At 44.4% G+C, this 24599-nt stretch overlaps 1 protein-coding gene and 1 pseudogene across 4 annotated transcripts in view; one reads left to right on the top strand and one right to left on the bottom strand.

The window, feature by feature from the left end:
- MORC2 (MORC family CW-type zinc finger 2) overlaps positions 1-24599 on the bottom strand; it is a 143163-nt gene that overhangs the window by 105688 nt on the left and 12876 nt on the right. For 3 of the 4 annotated variants that reach the window (XM_085879346.1, XM_085879347.1, XM_085879348.1), the window contains exons 4-5: positions 23658-23692; positions 23368-23436 (exon numbers count right to left, since the gene is read on the bottom strand). In XM_085879346.1, the coding sequence (XP_085735472.1) occupies positions 23368-23436; positions 23658-23692 (104 nt within the window). Of the gene's footprint in view, positions 1-1431; positions 1584-23367; positions 23437-23657; positions 23693-24599 lie in introns of those variants that run through there. The other variant, XM_085879349.1, reaches the window with a different exon arrangement.
- Positions 6880-8437, top strand: LOC147028684 (uncharacterized; annotated as a pseudogene).

Genomic DNA, 24599 nt, shown 5'->3' with positions numbered 1-24599 from the left:
ACCACTTATACACATGGGACGTCCTGCGAATTTCACACCACTTGTTCACACGGGACGTCCCGCAGATTTCACACCACTTATGCACAAGGGACGTCCCGCAGATTTCACACCACTTATGCACACGGGACGCACCGCATATTTCACACCACTTATGCACACAGGACGTCCCGCACATTTCACACCACTTGTGCACACGGGACGTCCCGCAGATTTCACACCACTTATGGTAAATAAGCACAATCAGGGTGTGCTTATTTATAGGTATAACAGGGTGTTCATGGGATAAATTTTACAAAAAGCATTTTTTTGACGATCATGACTAAATAATGTCAAATTTCTTATGACATTTAAAAAAATAATCATAAAAAGGTGTCTTTAACCATGATTGATTGAGCATTATCGAAATACACTATTCTGAGTAATCCAAAGAAGAAAAAAAATCACCAAAACCTTCACTTTTCAAAAAAATTTGCATGATTTGATGAAAAACTGCTGAAATTACAGAATTTTTTAAACAGCAAATTGAAAATACACACATGAATGGCATTTAACAGTTGTCCAATGGAAATGGGCCATAAAATACATGACAGCGTCATTTTTTAGTTTCAGAATTGCTCTCAGTAAAGGAAACTGGATCAAAATAATCTTCAGAATATTAAATTACAGTATTATAGAATTTAGGAGCAGGTTTCATTTCGGTGCAAGTACGTGAAATATGTTTTTGGTTATTCTCCATGACCAAATTGAAGAGAGAATCTTGATATTCATTCATGTCTATAGACCACATAAACATCAACATGGAGCAAATTTATAGATGTGTTGCTGTAATCAATATATTAATTCATTACCTGTATTGTCGATTGACAATTGTACTCCAAATCAACGCAGTGCAGACAGAATGTCCAAATGCTGCAAGTGTCAATCTACATTGACTTTTCCCACGAAAGTTTTTCAGTAATAGCTCAGCAAAGTAATATTCTTCAATAACTGACATTTTCTTTTTTGCCTTCCAACACATGGCCATGTAACTTTATTTCAGCCATTCAGGTATGTGCATAAAAATATGCAAATCAATCATATATAATGGACTGTATTTGCTTGTCGACATAATCCAATGCATGTGAACACTTTGTTTCCAATATTTTGTGTTTTCTTTAATGAATGAACGCACATGCATACAATACAGTAAGCAAAGAAGCTTTCCAATTATTGGCCAATACATTGAAATGTAACATACCATGACCATCACAGTGAAACAATGGAGGCAGTGGAGAAAACTGAACATTTTCTTCCTCAGCACGTTAATCGAGTGCTCGAGAAGCACTTCTCATCGTTTAATTTATTTCAAATGTTCCCAGAATATTCAAATATATATGTACTTTCAGTGAATAAATAATCAATTACATCAAAACATAGAACAATAGTTTTTACCTGTCTAAATAGTGAAGTAGCACATCCGGAGCACTGGAAAAATGCTCACACTTTTTTCCATTAAGCATCAGAAAATAGTTCAGTTGCTTGTCTCTTCAATGTTTTACAGGGTAAGTGCATACCAAACTGTAGAACAAAGCCTGCACTTTCTCCTGGAAGAAAAAAATTCCTTCTTATCTGACCCAGTGTCTCTCGTACATGTGTTTAAAGGTCATGAGGTCAATTGGTCATGCTGACCATTACATCCCCTACCTCATAACCCCTAAAGTACAATTACTCTTGCCAGGGTAGAGATACACTAATTATCACACCAATGGAATGCCCAGGAAAATACAAAACAGATGATACCAAACATGTGGGGGTGGTCTTGGAATTCAGACCCCTAACCTAAGTTTATTCATATTTTGAATGTTCATATATATCCGCTTTACATCAGGATTTGGGGTATTTGTCGGTAATTAATCTTAATTAATTAGGCAATAACAAAATTTATAAATCCATTATATCCACCTATGCAATTCTGTTCCTGTATTGATGTTAAATTTGAAATTTCATGACATTTGATGAAAGTGTTTGGGAATTATGGCATTTTAGTGATTAATTTGTGCAAAATCATGCATGCACATCCCGATTGTGCATATTAATCGAATGCACATGGGACGTCCTGCAGATTTCACACCACTTATGCACATGGGTTGTCCTGCGGATTTCACATCTCTGATGGACACGGGCTGTCCCGCTGTGTTTCGCACCCCACTCATTCACACAATCCACTCCATAGGTTGCTTTCTTCCTTGCTCTCATATAACAATATTTTCCCATGCTCACTCTCACTCTTTCCATGCACACTAGCTGTTGAAAAGCGGCCCCGCAGCCACTTCCGGGGTCGCGCGAGCACCACTCGCATCTCGCAGCATGTCGGGCTTTTGCCATCGGCTCCCATGGGAAAAAATTTAGAACCAATTTTATTTTCAATCCCTTTACTTGTTCCCCTTCTCACCATCGACGCTCAGGTAATTTATCCGGCACAGAGAGTTTACCGTTAATCAGATATGGTGTTTTCTTTTTTGTCCAATGTGGCTACGAGACCATGTGACCGATGATGTTGAAATTTTCAACCAATATTTCCCATGCCTAGTCAATCATATTAAAAAAATTATTCCAAGGAAATCGCTCAACTTATCAATGCTATACATTATGAATATAATCCACTGCCCTTGGAGCATATATTTTGATAATGATATCATCAGTGACGTCGGGTGGCAGCCACATTGGTTTAAAGGGAAATATTAAAAAAAATTATATTTCGGAAACTGGGGAAGCAATCGACACAAAACGTTGTAGTTATGATCCACTACCATTTCCCCATCTAATGTAATTTATTTCACATCAATACATTTTGCCGTTTCAGAGAAAAGGGTTTTTAAATTTTTTAACTAACATGGCTGCCAAACCACGTGACCTACAGCATTGAAAATTTGCACTCTGCCCATGACTGGGTGAAGGATCACGTGCGTGAAGTTTCGTCTTGATCGGATAAGGTTCGTTTTTCTATTCACTATGGCTGCCACACCACGTGACGAATGATGTCATCATTTATACCCTGTATGCTGCAATGGTCGTAGATGATATTTGGTAAATTTTCCTTCGATTGAATAAGCGGTAACAGAGAAAACATTGTTCAATTTTTTCCTTAAATCCAACATGGCTGCCAAACCATGTGGCCAATCACGTTGAAATTTAAAACATACATTCACCTGGTTTACTAGATCATAATTCTGAAGTTTCACTTTGATTGACGAAGCAGTCCAGAGGAAACATTTTTTCATATTTTCTTTAAATCCAATATGGCTGCCAAACCATGTGACCAACATCAAAAAGAGCAAGGAAGTTTTTGTTCATTTTTGATAGGCGGTCACACCTTTAAAGTTTCACCTTGATCTGGTAAGCCAATCTCAAGAAGATATTTAAAGTTTTTAATTTTCAATCCAATATGGCTGCCGAAACCACATATTCTATGACATCATAAGTTTAGATTCTGCCTCTAATTAGGTAGTGGATGACGCTTGTAATGTTTCATCTACATCGGATAAGGTGCATTTTTCTATTCAAGATGGCCACCAAACCACGTGACGTGTCATAATTTTTACAATGTATGCAGCAATGTCGTGAGATGATACTTGTGAAGTTTCGCTTCAATCGGATAAACGGTTCCAGAAAAAACAATTAATTTTTTTATTCATCATAGTAACCCCAGCTCAAAGGGAACATGTCTGTGATGTTTCCCCTCAATCTCTCAGGCCATTCGGGAGAAAATAAATTTTTGAAAGTTTTATGGTAAATCCAAGATGGCGACATGGTGAGTCATCGGCCTTGGGGGCATCACATCCTCTCCCCTCCCTCAAAGTCGTTTGTGCAAATGGCAAGTCACCGCTCTGTTCTCCGCTCCAGCCAATCGGAGCCAGAGATACTGTTGACTGTGGACTAACCAATGGGGGCTCCGATTACCATTGACGTCATAATTGAGGAACCAATCAGTGTTGATCTTACATCGACCAGCCGATATATGCACGCTCTCACTTCCTGGTTTTCTTGCCGTGTTTCAACCCTGAAGAGTACAATACAAAAATAAAATAAAATAATTTGGCTTACATGTCATGTTTGTTTTAATATATATATAGCTCTTTTCAGAGCCAATGCATGATGTAAACTGCTGATATCACCGAATAGGTTCACGATCTATATATATAAAGAAGGGCGGTAAGCGATTGTTAACGGAACCGAGATAACGACTGAGAATAGGAAACGATTCTCGAATGTTCTCCATTGTATTGTACTGTAGTTGTGCAACGTAAATTTGGCTATAAATAGTAGCCAAACTATCATAATCACAAGTCATTCATTGGAAAAGCTAACACTGCAATATACTGAAGGCGGATAACGAAAAATCTCACTGCAATAACAAAAACAAAAGAAGAATGCCATGCTCCAAGTCAAAAAGCAGTTCCCAGAGAAGGAAACAAAACAAAGAATGCATGGCCTCAAAACATCAAACAGAAACTCAGAGGAAACAGACCAACGATCCTTACGCTGAATGCAGTGATCCTTATCGCCTTTTCTGGAACCGCAGCTTTTGGAATGGATGGAATGACTTTGCATTCTGCAATGAACTTCACTGCTCGTCCAAAGAACAAAAAGGAATACCAGGCACTGGGCAGTGAGAAGCTCAGCACAATAAATTCCAGACGAGGAAAACTCAAGTTGTTGATTTTCGATGTGGTGTCTATGGTTGGCGCTGATCTCCCATAGCACCTCCATCTCTGGTTGCAAGATAGTACTGGGAAGAAATATCCTGATTCAAGATTTGGTTGAATCAGCATACTTGCCGTAGATCTCTATCAGCTTCAACCTGTTGGCCAGAACCAAGTTTCTGCCTTGCCATCAGACGTAAATGCTCAGCTTCACGGATCATTATGGGAAGAAAACTTCCAAATGATTGAGCTGACAGAGTATGCGGCAAAGAGAAGACAAAGATTTTGCTGAGCTTCTAATGAGTGTCTAACAGCAACATGCACAGCAGCTGAAATCAACATCTTGAAGTCCAGGGAGATAACCAGACAGCTTGCTGTACCCAGAGGACGCTCTTCATGTCTTCAAAATGAACAAGGAAGTCGATAAGCACAATTTCATGCACATTTGAAAACTTGCTGCTCAAGTGTTTGACATAAATGCCATCGACAAGAAAAAAAGAGGTGCACACTGGCTTGATTGATATTGTGATATCAACAAAAGCATCAGATACTGGTGGATTGCAGGAAGTGGTGTCAATAGCTGTAGGAGTACATGTTATGGTCACGATCAACATCGATGTATCTGATGGTTTCGCCAATGGTGTATGTGGCACTGTCATAGTCCTAGACCATTCAGGCTCTGATGTCAATGCTATTTTGGTCAAATTTGACAACCAACAGCCAGTACAAGCACACATATCCTGGAACTGTGCCCATCGAACGACAAGAGGTCATGCTTTACACTGGCAGAGGCAGAACTTCAGTACAAGCCGTGCGAGTACAATTTCCACTCACACTTGCATGGGGTTGCACTAAACATAAAGTGCAAGGGAAAACATTGGACAGGATTGTGGTCTCAATGGAAGGAAAAGGCAGATTTATGCCTGGCCAAGCATATATTGCCTTGAGCAGAGTCAAAACCTTGAGTAGTTTACACATACTTGGGTTTGATAAAAGCGCAATTCGTGTCAACTTAGCTGTCAAGGAAGAAATTAATCGACTTCAAGGCAATGTTGCTCGACTGGTTGAGCTTCCACAGATGCAGTCTTGGAGGTCGTTGGCTTAAAATGGGCTTACTGAACATCAGATCACACCTGGAAGATCTATCAGATATGAAAGCTGATATCACCACGAGATCAGCAGATATTCTTTGTTTTGTGGAGACTTTCCTAAGAGGACAGAAGCTCAACTACGATGCAAATCTTAGGCCTGAAATGAAGTGTTTCAGAGCTGAAGCCATGATCTGCTAACTTGGACAAAGGAGACATAATGGTCATAGTACCACCAGAAATGTCACTAACGAGTCTTAACCCAGACATTAAAGGTATAGAACACAGAACGGTGATGGTGATAACACAGAAGGAAATAGAAATCAACATCATCACTGTATACAGATCACCCATGACAAGCTCTCCTTTGTTCATGGCCAAATTAAAAAATGTGCTGACATCTTTGGATCTCCAGCAGCTGACTGTTGTACTGGGTGATTTCAACTATGGCCATTTGAGTACTCCAGGACATACTATCATACAACTGATGGGAAAATATGAATTTCACCAATATGTCTCAGGGCCAACGACAGACGATGGATCATTGCTGGACCATGTGTATGCAAACGAAGATGTGGAGATGGCAATGGACATTGTAGACACTTATTATTCAGACCATGATGCAGTATATGTATCAATAAATCTTTAGACTGTTATATTGTGTAAATATCAGTCCGAGTATCGTTGCTGATATATAGTTAGGGAATTTTAGCAAATTGTATTGACCATCTGTGAAAAAATTGCTTACCAAAAAATTTCTTCACCAACGTATTCATCTCGGTGTCGACTAACACCTATCAATTAGTGCAAACTCAAATCCTTGTGGAAAATTCTGGGGAGCCAATCAAAGTTCGGGTGCTCAGAGGGCCTGCGCGAAAAAATTGAAAAAAATTAACTTTTGCCAATATTGACTTCTGGGATGGCTAACGGGGTTTTTTGGGGTGCTGAATTGATTCCAACCATTAGATTTGATGAAAAATGAATCCCTGGCCATAAAATATTGATATGATACATTTTTAGATATCTCAGACTGTGTTTTGAGGTAATTTGGCTCAATCGATTCAGATTGTTCAAATTGTGCTGAAACCAGCACACAACATTTTTGAAACCACTGCTATGTTGTTGGTTATACTTGTGCTCATGCTCAGTTTCTATACTTTGTTCCAAAAAAGAAAGTAGGATTGACAGACGTTAAGTTTGTTCCTGTTGCAGATCTTCATGTAGACCTTCCAGCCTTGCAGCCAGGGGACATCGCTTGGATGGCAGGATGGGCTATCAAGAATCTCAACCCCACATTCGAACATGTCAACTGGAATGGTTTCATGAAGTCATTATAGACCTGAATGCAAGAAGTCCCTCATTGAGTTTCTTCCAATCATCGAGGGTGACCCTAACGAGTACAGCACTATCTACACCACGCTAATGGAATGCCAACAGCACTGTCCGTCTCCTGCCCTCATAACATTCGACCTGCCTACATGGTTGAAAGCAAAGCAGATAGTCCTCCAGTCTGAATTGCCCATCATCACAACACTAGGTGGGTTTCACCTCCTGAAAAGCTTCCTTGGGTCCATCGGGATGGTTATGGCTGCCTCTGGGCTGCAAGAGGTCATACAGCTAGTTTATCCAGGCAGCACCACAGCAAAACACATCCTCTCAGGCAGGGCTTATGCCAAGGCCATTCGGTTTCACCTTCTTGCATCTGCAGGAATTGCCAAGTTCGTGCTGAGAGGTGTTTTCAGTGAGCAGGATTACGAAGACATGGAGGACTTCATCAGGACTGCAAAAGATGAGATAACAGGTAATCAAAATTCCTCTAATCTAACATATGCACCAAGGATAGTCACTGTCATCGAGGAGAGGATGGCAGAGAGATTGAAGATCTTAGCTGAAGGAGGAAGGACACCAGCACTCTGGGTCTGGTACTATGGCAGAATCGACCTCATCAAGGTATTCATCAGAAGTGAGCGCGTCTCAGACCACACAGGTCATCTCAGATGCATCATTGGAATGCTCAATACCTTCGCAGCAGGGGGCCATCATCAGTACGCAAAGGGAGCAAGGCTGTATGTACAGCTGATGCATCAGCGACAGGAGAGTCCCATGTTCCAGGAAACTCTATCCAAGTTCACTTTGTACGGCAACCATGTAGTCAGGTTCTCAGACCATGAATGGTCCGGCACATGGACAGACATCACGATAGAAACTACACTCATGTGTGAGGTAAAATCCTCCGGTGGTCTAAACAGAGGCCGCTTTCGGAATGAGTCTTCGCATAAGTCTTGGGTTCAGACTCTGAACCACTTCTCGTTCATTCACCAAGAGCTAGAAAGAAGCATGGTCAAATGTGGGGTACCTGTCCACACCGATGTTAAAAGAGCCCAAATGAAGAGAGATAACAATGCTGTCAACAGCATAGTTGGGTGGTTGGAGGAAGTCAACCCTTTCGATGCCACACAGGACAAGAAGACTCTGGTGTCCTTCTCAACTTGGTTCAGCAGCACTCCCGAAGACCAAGTCAACGCTGATAAAGCAGAAGAAATTGGCAGAGCCATACAGGCTAAGATGGATGGGAAAAACTGTTGTGGATGCAATGGTAACCAAACACAAGGTCAAATCACTTGCAAGCCTCAGATCTAGACCCAGAGTCAACGGCGAGAAGTTGAATTCACTGAAGCTATTCAACCGCCTCATTGTCATCAGTGAGCGTGAAGTCAAGACCAAAGAAGCTCTGCGCTTTGAGCTGACGCCAAAACCAATGTCTCTGTTTGACAAAAATCAAAAGTTGTGAAAGCCAGGCAAAGCTGCCCGAGCAAGGTCCCTGAAGGCATGTGTGGCACCTGTCGAACAACCCCCCTGCACAAGCCTTGTGGTTGATGGTGGGTGGCTCCTGCACAATGTCAAGTGGGAGGCTAACCTTACTTGGAAGGATATTGCCGAGAGCTACCTCCGGTTTGTGAAGTCCATGGGGAGCCATCGCCTCCGGATAACGGTGGTCTTTGACGGATATGGCAGCTCTACCAAGGACCATGACCACTTGAGATGAACAAAGAATGCATGCTGTGACATTCAGATTCGTCTGGATCTCAAAATCATCATTGCAAGAGAAAAGTTCCTCGATAACAAGAACAATAAAGCCCAGCTCGTTCTGCTCCTTGCTGAGACATTTAGTAGGAATGGAATCAGTGTACAGCAATGCTCCGATGATGCCGACACCTCCATCGTCCGCGCAGCTCTAGATGAGGCAAGAGAGTCCCCTGTCGAGGTGAGGGCTGAGGACACAGACGTCCTGGTTATGCTGATTCATCATGTTGCAGATCATCCGATCTTCCTCACGACAGCCAAAGAAACACCTTACGATGTCAGAAAGATCCGGGAGGCCCTCCCAGAGATATACAGGAGGTATCTCATCTTCTTGCACAGCTTCTCTGGCTGCAATACAGTGTCTGCAATTTGGGGGTTTAGCAAACCAACTTTGCTAAGCAAGCTCTGCAAGACTGATGAAGCAGAGAGGGCAATGGACGTGTTTATGGACATCCGAGCTGAGAAAGGTGATATCATTAAAGCAGGCTGTGATCTTTTCATGCTCATGTTCCATGGGAAATCCTCCAAAGACTTGGAAGACTTGAGATTTGACATCTTCAGCAAGCGAGCCGCTACTGGGAGCATAAAACCTGAGAAACTCCCCCCCCCCCCCCGACAACAGGAGCTGCAGCACAGCACTCTCTCCGAGCTTACCTCCAGACTAGAGACTGGCTGATGCTGCAAAGTCCATCGTTGGATGCCCGGGACTATGGATGGCAACTCACTGAGCAAGGATATGCACCAGTCCCTTCTACAGACCCCATTGCACCCCATCCTGACGTTTGCCAGCTGCAACTGTGCGGGGGACTGCAGCTCACTCAGGTGCTGCTGTAAAAAGCAAGGAGTCAAGTGTATTTCTGCTTGCGGCTTATGTCATGGTAACTCTTGCCTGAACATAAACCAGCTGGATGACAAGAGGAGTGAGGAAGATACTGGGGAGTTTGATGAATAAGGTTGTAAAAGCTGATGAAGCAACATTTCCATTGAGCACAGTTCTGTTAAAGATGTCAATAAAATACATTTTATATGATCAAGGAGTGTTTTTTTCTCAAAAATAATGGTTGGAATCAATTCAGCACCCCCAAAAAACCACTAGTTAGACATCCCACAAGTCAATATTGGCAAAAGTTAATTTTCCGCTTTTTTCGCGCAGGCCCTCTGAGCACCCGAACTTTGATTGCCTCCCCAGAATTTTCCACAAGGATCTGGGTTTGCACTAATTGATAGGTGTTAGTAGACACCGAGATGAATACGTTAGTGAAGAAATTTTTTGGTAAGCAATTTTTTCACAGATGGTCAATACAATTTGCTAAAATTCCCAAACTAATAATAGAACTCATGTTATGTGCTATATGAGAGTGCAGGTGGATCGCTGTTCTCTTATCATCCGTGAATGGATATAATCCACAGTACGATCATCAGTGATAATATGATGACTATAAAGTGAAATGACACTGCTGATGATAATGATTATTTAGAGACACAACTGTATTGAAGTTTAATTACCTCTGAGGGCTGAAAGAGATTTCAGCCCTTTCTTTCAGTTAAAACGTACATTTAATACCTCCTTTTGATGAAAGATTGTTTATTGCTTGCATTTAGTTAAACTATGTTTTATTATTTTGTTTTGATGTTTCTTGGTGATTAAAATATAATCTTCGTAATTTCTTATAGATACGAGTTAAGTAAAATATAGTGTGGAGAGATTACTTCCTCATTTCCACGGCATGACTGCTCTTCAAGGCAATTCCCATTTTACAAAACCAAAGGAGAGAGGGTGACCCTCCCTTTTCTTGTGCTTGGAGAGAAAGTGAATAGTTATACCATGTTCAAAATACTGATGACTTGTAAAATTCCATATAATGACTTATCCAATGCTATGATTGCTTATACCGGAGAAAGACTCCTATATACGGTAAACAGATGAACTTTTCTTGACCCACACCCTCGTTGGTTTCCTCAAATAATCACAAGATGTACGACTTATAATAATACAAGAATAATACGACTAGCTACTTCTCCGTAAAGAGATTACAAAATAAATCCAGAGGTAATCAAATATAGACAGAGCAGTTTGCTATACTTGTGATAGCATTCTGTTTGGCTTGTGCACAGGTTGATTGATAATTAAAGAGCAATTATGAAACTGTTTTTGACATCTTGGATTGTGTGTGAAGGTATATTATCCTTGTGATAAGCCATTATATTTGCTGATGAGTGTCACTCCTAATAGCATTGTAATCCGGGGATCAGGGGTTCGAGCCCCAACAACTCTGCCACCGATGGTGGAGGAGGTTATGTTTTCACCCCTCTTTGTCTGTTTGTCTGTGTGCAGGATATCTCAAAAAGTTGTGGACGGCTCCAGATGAAATTTTGTGGACAGGTTCAGTGTGTGACAAGGAAGAATTGATTAGATTTTGGTGAAGACCCAGATCCGGCTACTACAATTTTTTTTTAGCGATTCTTCACCATTGAGAGATAGGGACAAAAACGATAATATAGCACGATATCTCAAAAAGTTGTGGACGGATTCGGGTGAAACTTTGTGAACATGTTGGGTGTGTGTGAGACAAGGAAGAATCGATTCAATTTTGGTGAAGATCCAAATCCGGATCTGATAATTCCTCGGCCACCAAAGGTGGAAGGAGGTTATGTTTTCACCCCTTTCTGTCTGTTGATGTGTGTACAGGATATTTCAAAAAGTTGTGGACAGATTCGGATGAAACTTGGTGGACAGGTTGGGTGTGTGACCAACGACAAATTGATTCTATTTTGGTGAAGATCTGGATCTGACTACTTTAATTTTTAAAGTGATCCTTCACCATTGAGAGATAGGGCTCAAAAACGATATAGAGCACAATATTTCAAAAATGTATTAGGCCCATAGACTCCTATAGAGAAGGACTGGAACCTCACGATCTCGGGGTTTGTAACTTGAGTCTAAAGGATTAGCTTGAGTCCGGGGCTAAAATGACTTCTAGAAGGGCTAGAGACACGATCTCGGGATCCATATAGGGGTTTTTGAGGACGGTGAGTTCAATAGTGTCATTTTCAACACCACCTGAGGTCATATTCAAGGTCAAAAGGTCATATTTCAAGGTCAAATTACTGAATTTTGGTATTTTTTGCCCGTTTTTGTGTCTAACTCATACAGGAAAACTTTTGTAAAGTCTATGACAAAACATGACATTGTGCACCTACTGCACCTACTTGCTGATTTCTATCATCGTTAACTAATGTATGTTTTGTTTGTTTCTCTTTCAGAAACTGTCCAGCTGGTGATCTCACAGGATTTTTGTGTTGTTTCCTGCTTTGGTGACAATATGCCACGTCGTCGCAGCTGCTTTGGTTGTAGAGGAAACTATGATGGGACGCCTTATGTAAAGGTCATATCCTTCCCAAAATATCCCGAGGAGAGGGAGAGATGGATATTGGCAATGCCAAATGAGAAAGAAAGCTTGAAGTGCTTAAAGGAGATATATATTTGTGAGACATTTCAATTGTGATTGGGTGTCAGTTAGGGGTGGCAAACGACCCAAAGAACCCCCATCAATATTTCCTGGAGTACCGAAATCAACTTTGAAGCAGGTGACCTCAGCCCCATGCCCAACATCATCTTCTACGTCAGAATCAAGAGCTAAGAAGATGCAGGCAGCTCATGAGGCTGCAGACAATATCCAAGATTTCGACCACTTCTGTGCTAAAATCAGCTGTTATTTTCCTGGCTTTAACGTCATAAAACACCAGGAAAACCTTTACCTATCAAGAACTGAGGCTACTGGACAAACTGTCAAGCAGTTCTTTCATTTCCAACAAGTTCACTCACCTTTTGGATTTCTATTCTTGAATAAAGTTGAGAAAGATGGCATTGAGGTGCCCAAACAACTTTTTCCTTTGCAGAAGAACAGCCTGCTCTCAAAATGGTCCCAGATTAGATCCATAACTGACCAGGTAAACATCTATGAATGCTCAAGCCAGGAAATTCTTCAGCTTGTCATAAGCCAGCTCTGTTGGATGACTGAGGCACATGAGCTTCCTCATTTCACCTTCCTTCTGTCGCAGCTGCATCTTCTGGCAGAGAAAGACTTTGACTACGTTCTTCCTGCTATATTTGCAGATGAAGCCTTGGAAAAGTTTTTCGGCCAAGCCAGGCAAAGAAGCGGTGGAAACTTCTACATTGACGTAGTTGACATTATGGCTGCAGCTAAAATTGTAAATTTGCAAACACTCATTAAGCATCACATTATGCCCGAATCTCGTTCTCATGTGTTTGATTGCGACAAGAACTGTACAACTTCCATAAATCCAGATGAGCGAAGTGAACTCATTGACGAGATTACTCCTCAAGACACTCAGGATCTCTTGGGGTCTGACGATGCCCTTCAGCATAAAGTAGTTTATTTGGCCGGACACCTTGTTCATAAATATGGCGATAGCACTAGTATGGAGGAGATCATTGATGATGAAGATGGTAATGAGGTGTCATCTGAGTTTCTAGATAATTTGAATGGAGGTGGATTGAGTGTGCCGACTATGTCAACCGTCTTTTTTGTACGTAATGCCTATAATTTGTATGACAAGACTAAAATGCGTTGCCGATTTCATTTTGCTGAGCTGTTATCCTCTGTAGATGCACCTTTAGCTAGTAGTAATGCTGCATGTACTACTTTAACTAACATTCTCTTGAAAGCTCATGTCCTCAATGTAAGTGACAAAGAAAAAGCTTTCGGATGCCGCAGGAGGCAAGAAAAGCTCTCCAACTAGTGATAGACATAGACATAGTTGTAATAGGCATCATGTTGTGACATGCATATAATGTTTATGTAATACGATATATGACAATAAATATCAAAGTTTGACAGCTCTTATCTACACACTTGCATCTTATTACAATCAGCCATCTCTCACCGTTTACGAGTTAGACACAAAAACGGGCAAAAAATACCAAAATTCAGTAATTTGACCTTGAGATATGACGTTCGACCTTGAAGATGACCTCAGGTTGGTTGAAAATGAGACTATTGAACTCGCCTTCCTCAAAAACCTCTATATGGATCCCAAGATCGTGTCTCTAGCCCTTCCAGAAGTCATTTTTAGCCCCAGACTCAACTTAATCCCTAGACTCAAGTTACAAACACCGAGCATGGGAGGTTCCAGTCCTCTATTAGGCCAGATATGTTCTCGTGGATCAGGCATGACGGGGCGGAGGTATGCGTTCTTCCAAGTGCCCTTCTGATCAAGGATAGTGGCGGGAGACAAGAGACAAAGAGAGGGGCAGTATCGAAGGTGTGGGAAGGATATTAAAGAGATGTTGAACCAGGAAGGAAACAACAGTGAGTTGGAGCTACCGTGTTATGTACAGGGAAAGGTGGAGTTAGTGGAGATCACAAAGGAAGTGCGGACAGTGTGATGTTCCCAAGTTTGAATGTAAAATGTTTGTTCATGTATATTTATGTTCCACTCATTTCTTGCTTTTTGCATATTTATGCTACACCCATATGTTGCCTCAAGCGTATTCATGTTTTGCCTCATGCATATTTATGCTTTGCCCATGTGTGACACCATCTTCGCTGCGGGCAGGCGGGAGTGACTTCCCCGGTCTGGCAGGACGCATGGTTTTGTGGAAAAGGAATGTTCTTTTTTTTTTAACCGACGCATTTGTAGTGTTTTTTTAAATCTGCAAGTGTTAATTAAACTGCCTGGAGCACTTATTCAATCATCGAGACATGCAGGCTACAACAGGATAGTAAAAATAAAATAAAATAAAATAAAATGCCTAACTACAGGCTCGTCGAGCCACTGGGAAGAAGAAAAGCCATGTAGAGCTCCCTTCATATGCAGTCTGTCGCTGGCTTTGGTGGTTCGGCGAGAGCCGCCATGTCGAGGTCGCTTCACATGTAGTGTGTCACTGGTTCGTCCAACTCTTCCAGGTATTCGCTCTTGTTGAAGGCCAAAGTAGAAGCAGCGGAGGTCTCTGACAGAGCTGCCCATAGGATGCAAATCGGCCGAAGCTCGATTGCAACTCGAACGGCAAACAATCAAAAGCTAAGAAGCAAAAGATACATTTCGAACAGCTGTAGTGGGAGGACAACACAGGAATTTAGCCATTGAATCTTTCAATGGAAACATACACCTGCCGTTCCCGGAGATAACAGAGTATAAGGCTATTCCTTGGAATTCCTCCAAGATTCCAACAACGGAGGTCACAAGGCTACACTCACATACACGTCCTATCGCTGAAATGTTTCCCGAAACCGACCCTAGAGCGTACATCGTGCTGTTAATTGGATGAGATGCGTCACTGTCAAGGATGTCATCCTGCCACATCATCACATATCTTCAAGAGATCCTGCGACCACAGAGCCTACAACAACAGGGTCGCTAATAACGTCTTTCAGTGAACAAGAAATGATGATCAGCCAGGTCGCTCCATAGAAGACAACTGTTTATTCGCAATCATGGAGGATGGATTCATTAGGAATGACAATGGCAATTGGGTGGCTCCGTTACCTTTCAGAGACGATGTAGAACTTCCAGGCAATCAACCCCTTGCAATCAACCACTTAATGTCCCTTTGCAAGCTTCTGGATAATAAACTGGCCCTAAAACAGCAGTACATGCACTAAATGGCTAAACTCTCTTCCAAACGACATTCTGAGCCTCTTGAACCAGTAAAAGGCAAAATGACCATGATGTTATCTTCCTCACTTTGCTGCATTCCATCCACACAAACCTGACTATATTTGTGCGGTGTTCGACGACAGTGCTACCCGTCGTGATGCGTCACTCAATAAGGTACTACTTCCCGGTCCAGACGTCATCAATAGTCTCCCCGAAGTATTAATATGCTTCAGACAGAAACCCATCGCCAACATGGAGTAAATGTTCCATGGTTTCTATATGCGCAAGGATCACCAAGACTTTCTGCGATTTATTTAGTTTAAGAACAACGACACCAAAGTGACCGTCTCTGAATTTTGTATGTTGGTAAGCTGCCTGGAGTATTCTTTCTTCAAATCATCGTGACACGGAGGCCGTTCAAGGATAACTGTCAGTCCATTGATATGAATGGGGAGCATGGGATTGCTCAGGAGATTCTCCATGGGGGGTGTGTACATGCATGTGTGTGAGGAAGCACATATGCGGTGTGCAACTCCTGTCGGCGTGCCGTCCAAACTCGCACCCGAGTCGAAATAGTGGAAATGGCACGGCTGTCTCAAGAGCCGCATGCTTTGGCATGTGGTAAGTAGACATGCCATGCCATTGAAGCTGCCCGGCATGTGTTTCCCGGCGTGGGGGAGGACAAGTGTGTAGTGGAGGATGAGCCACTGACAAACACCCGTGTTTGCGGCATGGACGTGCATGGCAGAGATCGACTCACTGATTGGCGAGGCGTGCACTTCGGTGCACGTTGAGCGACTGGTCCAGGGGATCGAAGCCGCATGCTCTATGAACGCCAGCACGTGTGCGACTGAGAGAAAGTGGATGAATGGAAGTTGCACCGGAGTGCGTGGGCACGATTCGTATGGATCGCGACGAGGTTGAAGGAGTGCATATGCAGCGGTGGATCTAGGGGGGGGGGTTGCAACCCCTCCTTCCATCAACCATCCCTCCCTCCCTCAACCCCCCCCCACCTTCCTCCCTTCTTCAACCCCCCCCACCTTCCTCCCTTCTTCAACCCCCACCTTCCTCCCTTCTTCAACCCCCCCCCACCTTCCTCCCTTCTTCAACCCCCCCACCTTCCTCCCTTCTTCAACCCCCCCCCTCGTATGGGCTTCGCACTGTTGGCACTCGAATGGGTATATTGCCACCCACCCACCGAGCCTCAAAGCCAAAAATGTCAAGCCCCCCCCCTCCCTGAGACCGAGATCCACCCCAATATGAGGGAGCAGTCAGTGACAGATGGTGCAGTTTTAAACTTAAAATGGCTTCCCCATAATGTTATTGATTCGAACCCGGTTTGAGGTGGTCTAATCGGAGTGGAGCAAGGGTACTGCATGTTGGAGCATGCATGCCTGGCGTCCTTTGCATAGGTAGATTCGAGGGTTACTGGAAATGCTCCCATCGGGTTGTATATATCGAACCCGGCGGTTAAAAAGGTAATGCTGCCAGTTAGGCACGTTTCACTGCCCGGTAATCCCTACAGAGAGGGATGGGGGTTTCAGGCAATTTGGACGGATAATCGTATCCTGCGAGAGCCTTGGAGAAAAGTAGCTGAGATTTGGAAAAATTCCTACGGTGTCGCGTGCTAATTTGCTGAATAGCGGGAGCACAATCGACTGCAGGATAGGGGTCATGTGGTGACCCAGGGGTGTTGCGCACCAGACCATCAGGCATGTGTCAATGACCGTACATGGAAGCCAGCGTTGTGCACGGTACATAGGATGTGTGCCATGCGGGGGCTGTGCTCGCAGCACAGCCGGAGTGGGCAGAACCACTGTGGCTGCGGGTTCAGGGCCCGCAGGACGCAAGATGCAGCACGGCCCCCTGGGAGTGGATACCATTGACCAGAGTCGCAGGGCCAGCCTGAATGGCAGAGCTGAGCTGTTCAGGGAGCTGAGGCGTAAAACTGTACGTGCACCGAGGGTGGACAAGGAGGCCTATGTGCGAGGAATCTGTGAGGGGGTAGAGCATCACCTGTGGACAGGTGATTCTCATCCCGCTTACAGGGGAATTCACGCATTGCGTTCATCCAAGCCCATCCCTCGGAGCACTGCAGTTAGAGCAGAGAGTGGTAGGCTCTTGACAGAGGAGTCTGAAGTGAAGGCCAGCTGGGCCGGTTACTTTGAGCGGTTGCACCAGGCTGATCCCCCAGCTGTCGAGTTGGACGTCAAGGGTGTTACAATCCCTGTTGCTGACCCTCGAATCAACTGTGGTCCACCTTCGCTTGTGGAAACACGGGCTGCGGTGAACCGGTTGAAACGTGGCAAAGCTCCAGGGATCTGTGGCATCCATGCTGAACTTCTCAAGGCTGGTGGAAATGCTGCACTCGTGTTGTTGCATGCAGTTTTGTGCTCTGCCTGGAACACAGGCATCATCCCAACTGATTGAAAGAGGGGCCTTGTTGTTCCTCTCTGGAAAGGGAAGGGTGATCGCCAAGACTGCAACAACTACCGAGGGGTGACGCTGCTCTCAGTGCCGGGCAAGGTCTTTGCCCGGATAATTCTTGATAGGGTTCGCCACCATCTGCTTGAGCACCAGCGTCCAGAGCAGTCAGGCTTGACACCAAAGAGGTCAACTTTTGACCGTATCCTTGCTCTTCGTGTCCTCACCGAACGCAGACGAGAGTTTCGGCAGGGGGTGCTTGCAGCCTATGTTGATCTCTGTAAAGCATTCGATTCAGTGAATCGGGATGTCCTCTGGAGGATTTTTGGTCTTCGTGGGGTGCCACCAAAACTGATCGATCTGATGTCTGAACTCTACTCTGGTACTGAGAGTGCTGTGAAGTGTGGTGGTACCATCTCTGACTTATTTCCAGTTCTTACTGGAGTTCGTCAGGGGTGTGTACTGGCCCCCACACTTTTCAGCACTTGTATGGACTGGATTTTAGGGAGGATGTCGGAGAGATCAAGCTGCGGTGCATCGTTTGGGAATGTCAAGATCTCGGACCTTAATTTTGCAGATGATGCAGTTATCTTTGCGGAGACTTTAGATATCCTTTTGGGGGCCCTCGAGGTGCTGAATGAGGAGTCGGAGCCGCTGGGATTACGGGTTTCTTGGGTCAAAACTAAGATCCAGGCTTTCGGTGACATCTTGGATGCTGCTGTCCTGTCTGTGCCTGTTTGTGGTGAGGATGTTGAGGTCGTGGAGAGATTCACTTACCTTGGCAGTGATATTCATCTCTGCTGGCTGTGAGTCAGAGGTCAATAGACGTTTGGGTCGGGCCTGGGGAGTCATGGATTCACTGGATCATGGGGTGCGGCGCTGCCGGTACCTGTGCGGGAGGACGAAAGTCCGAGTCTTCAGGTCCTTGGTACTTCCAGTCTTGCTCTATGGATGCGAGACTTGGACTCTGACCAAGGATCTGAGACGGAGACTTAATTCCTTTGGTACCAGGTCTCTTCGGAGAATCCTTGGCTATTGCTGGTCGGATTTTGTGTCCAACGAGCGGTTGCTGAGAGACACTCGGATGAGATTTGTTACCTGCATAGTCCGTGAGCGTCAGTTGCGGCTGTATGGACATGTAGCTCGTTTTCCTGACGCTGATCCTGCTCACCAGATTCTCTCAGCGAGGGAGTCTCATGAGTGGAGGAGGTGAGTGGGCCGACCACGTGCCTCGTGGTTGCAGCAGGTTGACCATCATCTCAAGGAGATGGGGATGGGCCTGGCATCTGCCTGGGGGATGGCCAGACGGAGGCCCCTGGAGTACCGATGGAAAGTGGACGCAGCGACGCGCTGTTCTGGCACATGCTCCCATACCTGACCTGACATGACTAAAGATAAGCACCTTCCTTCTTCTTTCTCGTTGTCCTGACAATTGAGGAATGAATGGAGGAATGTTTGTTGAGAGAGTGATGCAGGGTGTGAATGAAGTGATGGCAAAATTTTTGAGTGAAACAAAGATTGAATGAATGGTATGAGGTGGGTGTTTGTGAAGCAGCATATGCCCCCACCCCCTTCCCCATGGAGATGAACCCTCACCTGCATTGGCATCAGAATAGAGGGGTTCAGATGTTTTGGTGGTGGATGTCGTTCTGCCGTTGGTGCTGTTGGGGAAAGTTTTATTTAATTGCAAAGGTGCAATGGCGTTTTTGAAGGGCTGGGAGCGTCGTTCACTAATGAATCGTAATTTATTGTTGTAGAGTGCACCTCCAGGCGCTGGCAGCCCAAAGGCTGCGAGTAGACCTTGAGCCCAGAGGGGCATGCCAAATTTATGGGCACAGGTACCCAGAGAAGGGGGCCAGAGCACCAATTGCCAGTGAGGGCATCGGGTGGGGGGAGAAGCTGAAAGAACTCCCGAGTTTCAAGATGGAGGGCAGGTAAGCTCGTTAATGGTCCCAGTGGCCCGTGGGTGCCATGTGCGAGTTTCGCAGGTCGGTAGACCTGAAAGTGGAGCCACACTGCCCAGCCATATCGTGCGATAGCACATAATGAAAATTTGATGGCTTGGCCAAAATTTGATGAAGCAACATCGCATAAGATGACGGGAAAATTGGTTGAATAGAACCATTGTCAGGGTGTGTAGTGGTGAAAGAAGAAATGGAGTTTTGTGATGTTCGGACAGAGTAAGGATGCTCCCTCTTGGTACCATTGTCATGCATTTGGAGCCACTGGATAAACAAACAGAGTGGGGTAACTGGATTCTGCATGGATCCATTGTGTCCCAAATTTTAGGATGGGGTACACACCCCCCATGGGGTTACTCAGCTGGCGAGCCGAGTGGTGCCACACCACCTCATTTATTTGTCACTGTGTGTGCATCCATTTCCTCTCGGGAGACAGGATAGTTAGTGGGGTAAATGAACCTGGGAGGGATAAATTAGACAGCAGAGTTTAAAGGGACAGGAGTTAGGTTAGAACGAAGTTAGAGGGACTAAAGTGGGTCGAGTGTCGTTGTAGGGATTAGTGGGGCTGTTTGCTTAATGTAAGGGCTAAAGCAGACTGCTTGATCTGCCCCCACACATTCCCGCCCCCACCACAGTACAAGACCAGCACGATTGCCTTACCTTATTTGCCTTGACTTGTCTGCCTTGCCTGCCGCCCGAGCCATGTCCTCCCACAGCCCGTTACTCATCATGACATATCATGAAGGACCACCATGCAGGCAGCCACCGTTGGTCATCATTGCCACACCAAACACTGCCACGTGGTCAGCAGTCATTGCTCACCATTGCCATGATATGAAGGCCTGCCAGTGGGCAGCGATACCACCAAGGAATGCATGCGAAAAGCCCGGGAGAGTTGCATATATAAAGGCCATTCCAAATGGCCTGTGAAACGGTACATGGCTTGCCGTGATTGGGTAAGCTGCCGCCAGGAGCCAAGTGGAAATGCCGCTGACCTTGAGTTGCGCAAGACATTCCCTGCTTCATGTTCATTAACTTTTCTTTTACAGATTCCAGACCATGGGCAGTGCAAATAATAGAAATATACATGTAGTTATTATTGTTGAGCACACCTGTCTGTTTACTTCAAATTTCAGCAATGTAGCTCAAGGCTGTCCGTTCGAGTCAGATAGTTTAGATGTGCAACATAATTTTTGGGACATGTAAGGAACTTTTTAAAGGCCACACTCAGGGATCCGTCGGTAATTCCTTTAGAGGGAACTACACCTATATGTTTACACAATAGCCTGGGAACTCAGGACAAGTCTAGTAAAGGGAAGGGGGGTAGTGTGACGGTTCTGCAAAAGTCACTCAAGGCAATGGCACAAAACATGTAGCAGTTCCTGAGATAGTCATTTCATGATTATTCATTCCAGGTCGTCCTTCCCTTATGTCTAGTGGGTTTAAGGACCATGTGTTGTATGGGCTTTAGGTCAGTCTTTATTTCCATTCTTTATTTCTTTTGCTTTGCTGCACACACGCGTCTCCTGCACGCATGCGTGCACAAAGACATGCAGTCAATAACAATCATGCACCAAAACCATTCAAAAAGACATTTCACCTCAGACATTACCAGACTCGAAACCCAACGCGACAACATTTGATACACTAACAAAACTCCATTACAATTACCACACCATCGAAGGACAACTCACGCTCACCTACATTAGCCATTGACGCCACAACCACAAGCACAAACCACCACGCCATAGCCCACCGCTGTGCTGGTGCTGCCATCACTCAACCAGTCACCACCAACGATCACCGCACCTCTTTTGGGACTGACAGGGAATGGGGAGCATGGCACGCCATTGCCGACGCTGGGGTCTAGACGTGCAGACATCTCACTTGGAGTGCAAGTGTGCGCAAGACTCCATTCGACGTCGTGTCAGTAGCTCTGACACTCTGCTCAATTGTGGCCCCCGTTGCATGTCCGTTTGCAGCTGGAGAGCATGACCAAATACCCAGCGCCATGTTAATTATAGCTCGACCGCATGGAGAAGCTGAGGGAATGAGGCCATTTCCAGCTGCTGAACCCTCACACGGGTGGGGCCAGTACCACGGTAATCATAAGCAAATCAATGGGGGCGCTAAAAACACCTATTGCTCTGCCCGGTCAAATACCAAACTCCTCCCCCGCCAAAGGATTATAAAAGTGCCGAGTGTTCCACACAGGGCGTTCTGTTCTTGACGGCTGCACATTCTGTGGGTGCTGTGCATTCTTGGTCGGTTTGTGGTTCAAGAGAGAGAGCTTTGCGGAGCAGTGGAACGGAGCGAATAGGTCGGAACAGAGTCCACGGTGCAGAGTGCTGGACGAGCGAGAGGAGCATACACCAGGCCGAGTGCAGTTACGAGGGCATTAGAAGTTAACACTCACAGCCTTCCTTCCACTTCGCTATTAAGCTATCTTTTCACACATTATGTTACAGTTTCCTCTCTGCACATCATTTGTACATCAGTGCACCCTCATTTTGCACCTCATCTGACCACACACCATAGACATCCTTAGTTTTCCTCCTCTCCTCAGCGAATGGGTTTGCACAGGTCCATCGACCTCACCTTGCAATTAAGAGGTCGCAAACACTTCGTACTTTTCTTATCTTCCTGGACTATTTTAATTTTCCTTGGGAGTGTTTCTTATGGTGCCTGTCACATTAGTATAAATAAGATTGTGTCAGGATTAGAATGGAATAGCTCCACCCTATGTCTTTCTTTTGCCATACCTGACCAATCCTTGCTTTCCCTGCTGCACATATTTTCATTTGTCATAAGACCCTTACTATTGTGCCACATACCTTTCCTCACCCTTTCAAATTATAAAATTGCAAGCACTGTAAATGTACCCAGCTCATGGCGTCTTCCATTGATTCAGCAAAATCCGCGCGTAGTGTTAGCTGGGAAGTTCTACGCCACAAGATTTGCTCTTGTTAGTCAGTGTAAACTCAATGTATCGCTCAGCAGTAATCCGGGTGTGTGCTGAGGGCACAAAACCCACTTGGTGCGGTCGACCAAAGGTAAGGTAACGAGTAGTGACACCCTGCCAGGATTGGCAGTACAATCAGCGTTTGTGGTTGCTCATCAACCCATTAGGCCATGGAGTTATCCTCAGCTGGTGGTCTCAGGACCAGGTGTTCAGGCGGAACTCCATCGCTTCCCCATATGGCGAACATCGAACCCCGGCACGTTAACAATATACTTTTTTTTAATAACAAACAGTGCTTATAACACTGCCTAATTAAAAAAAACAAAAACAAATAAAGTCAATTGTATTTTGACTCTTCTAAAGTTGGGTATGAAGAAGTGGGATGTACAAAATAAATACTATTAATGTGTTCAAATTGCACAAACCTTGTGAATTAACAGAGATTACTTTTCAATTTGATTAGTACAAGTACTATGGACAAAACCAAAGGCATAAACTATTCAAAATGTGCTTTGATCATAATGTAAAGAGGATGTCAAACAAACCTGGATCCATGCCATTGCCATCATCTTTGAAACACAACGTGTAATCTCCACGGAATCTTTCGTTGGGAACTGCAAAATATTCAACAGCAGACATGCTGCTTACAACCGTCACATGATACCAAAAATATAATTTGAGGCACCATTACGCACATGCACATGTGTACCGAATTAAAAGACAAAAGGTAAGCAAAACGCCCCTGCAGTTATCGAAAAATCTTACTTTGTAAAGACTTAGCGAACCAAATAATTATCTTTCATCTCAAAAGACCTAAAAGTAATCAAGTGCTTACCTGAATAAATGTCAATCCTTGAAGCTTGAGCATCTCTGATAACACATTTACAACCGTGTATTAATAAAAACGAAGAATACATGACAAAACAGTTAAAATATATTTTACAATCAATTAATCACAGACAATTCATTCAGCCAAGCGAGGGCAAGTACATGAGCAAATCAAATGGAGCAATCACAAAACACTGGTTAAGAACACAAGTCCACATACCAGGGTTCACCCTCAAAACCTCCAAAAATAATTTTAAAAAGGACAACTGGACCCACAGCTTATCTGGGCCCTTACCTCATGTTGTAACCAAAATTTGGTAGCATTCTGACTCGTGGGTCTGGAGAAAAGATTTTTGAGGAATTTACCAAATCCGCCATTTTGACCGACTTAAAGTCATGCGACCGGAACGAGCTTTGCACTCCCGTTAGAGCCAGGAGCAGAATGTTGCAGCTAAATTTCAGGAAAATTGGCTCAGCCGTTTGGCCGGAGAAGTCGAAATAGGACGACGGACAAACAGTGCACGATGACAACACCATATCTGGAATTCCAATTCTAGATTAGCTAAAAATGAAAGACGGGGCAAAAAAATTTTAAATATTGAAAAGAAAAATCACCCCGGAAATATATCAGCATGCATTATGGCAAGCTGAAGAGCATCTAAACAAGTTTACTTCATCTGCGATCAATTTTCCATTCTCCGTTCCAGAAACTATCTGCTTGCGGGCATGGCCAAGTTGTTTATTTACAATACTGGGCGTAAAAAAGTCACACAAGTGCACTTTGCAGCTTCACTGGCGAAAAAGGCCATCCTGCTATGTTCTCTCGCTGTGTGGCCCTGGAGCGCAGCGAGCTGGTTGTGGGTTACAATGGGCTGGTTGTGGGTCGGTGACGACGATCGGCGCAGGAAGCCGTTGCAGTGCGGTCTCTCTCTGTGCTTTTGTGTGGAGT

Source organism: Eptatretus burgeri, chromosome 4 (assembly GCF_056783735.1).
Source record: "Eptatretus burgeri isolate ZD-2024b chromosome 4, Ebu_testis_v1, whole genome shotgun sequence".
NCBI lineage: Eukaryota > Metazoa > Chordata > Myxini > Myxiniformes > Myxinidae > Eptatretus > Eptatretus burgeri.
This window is presented reverse-complemented; position numbering and strand designations above follow the sequence as displayed.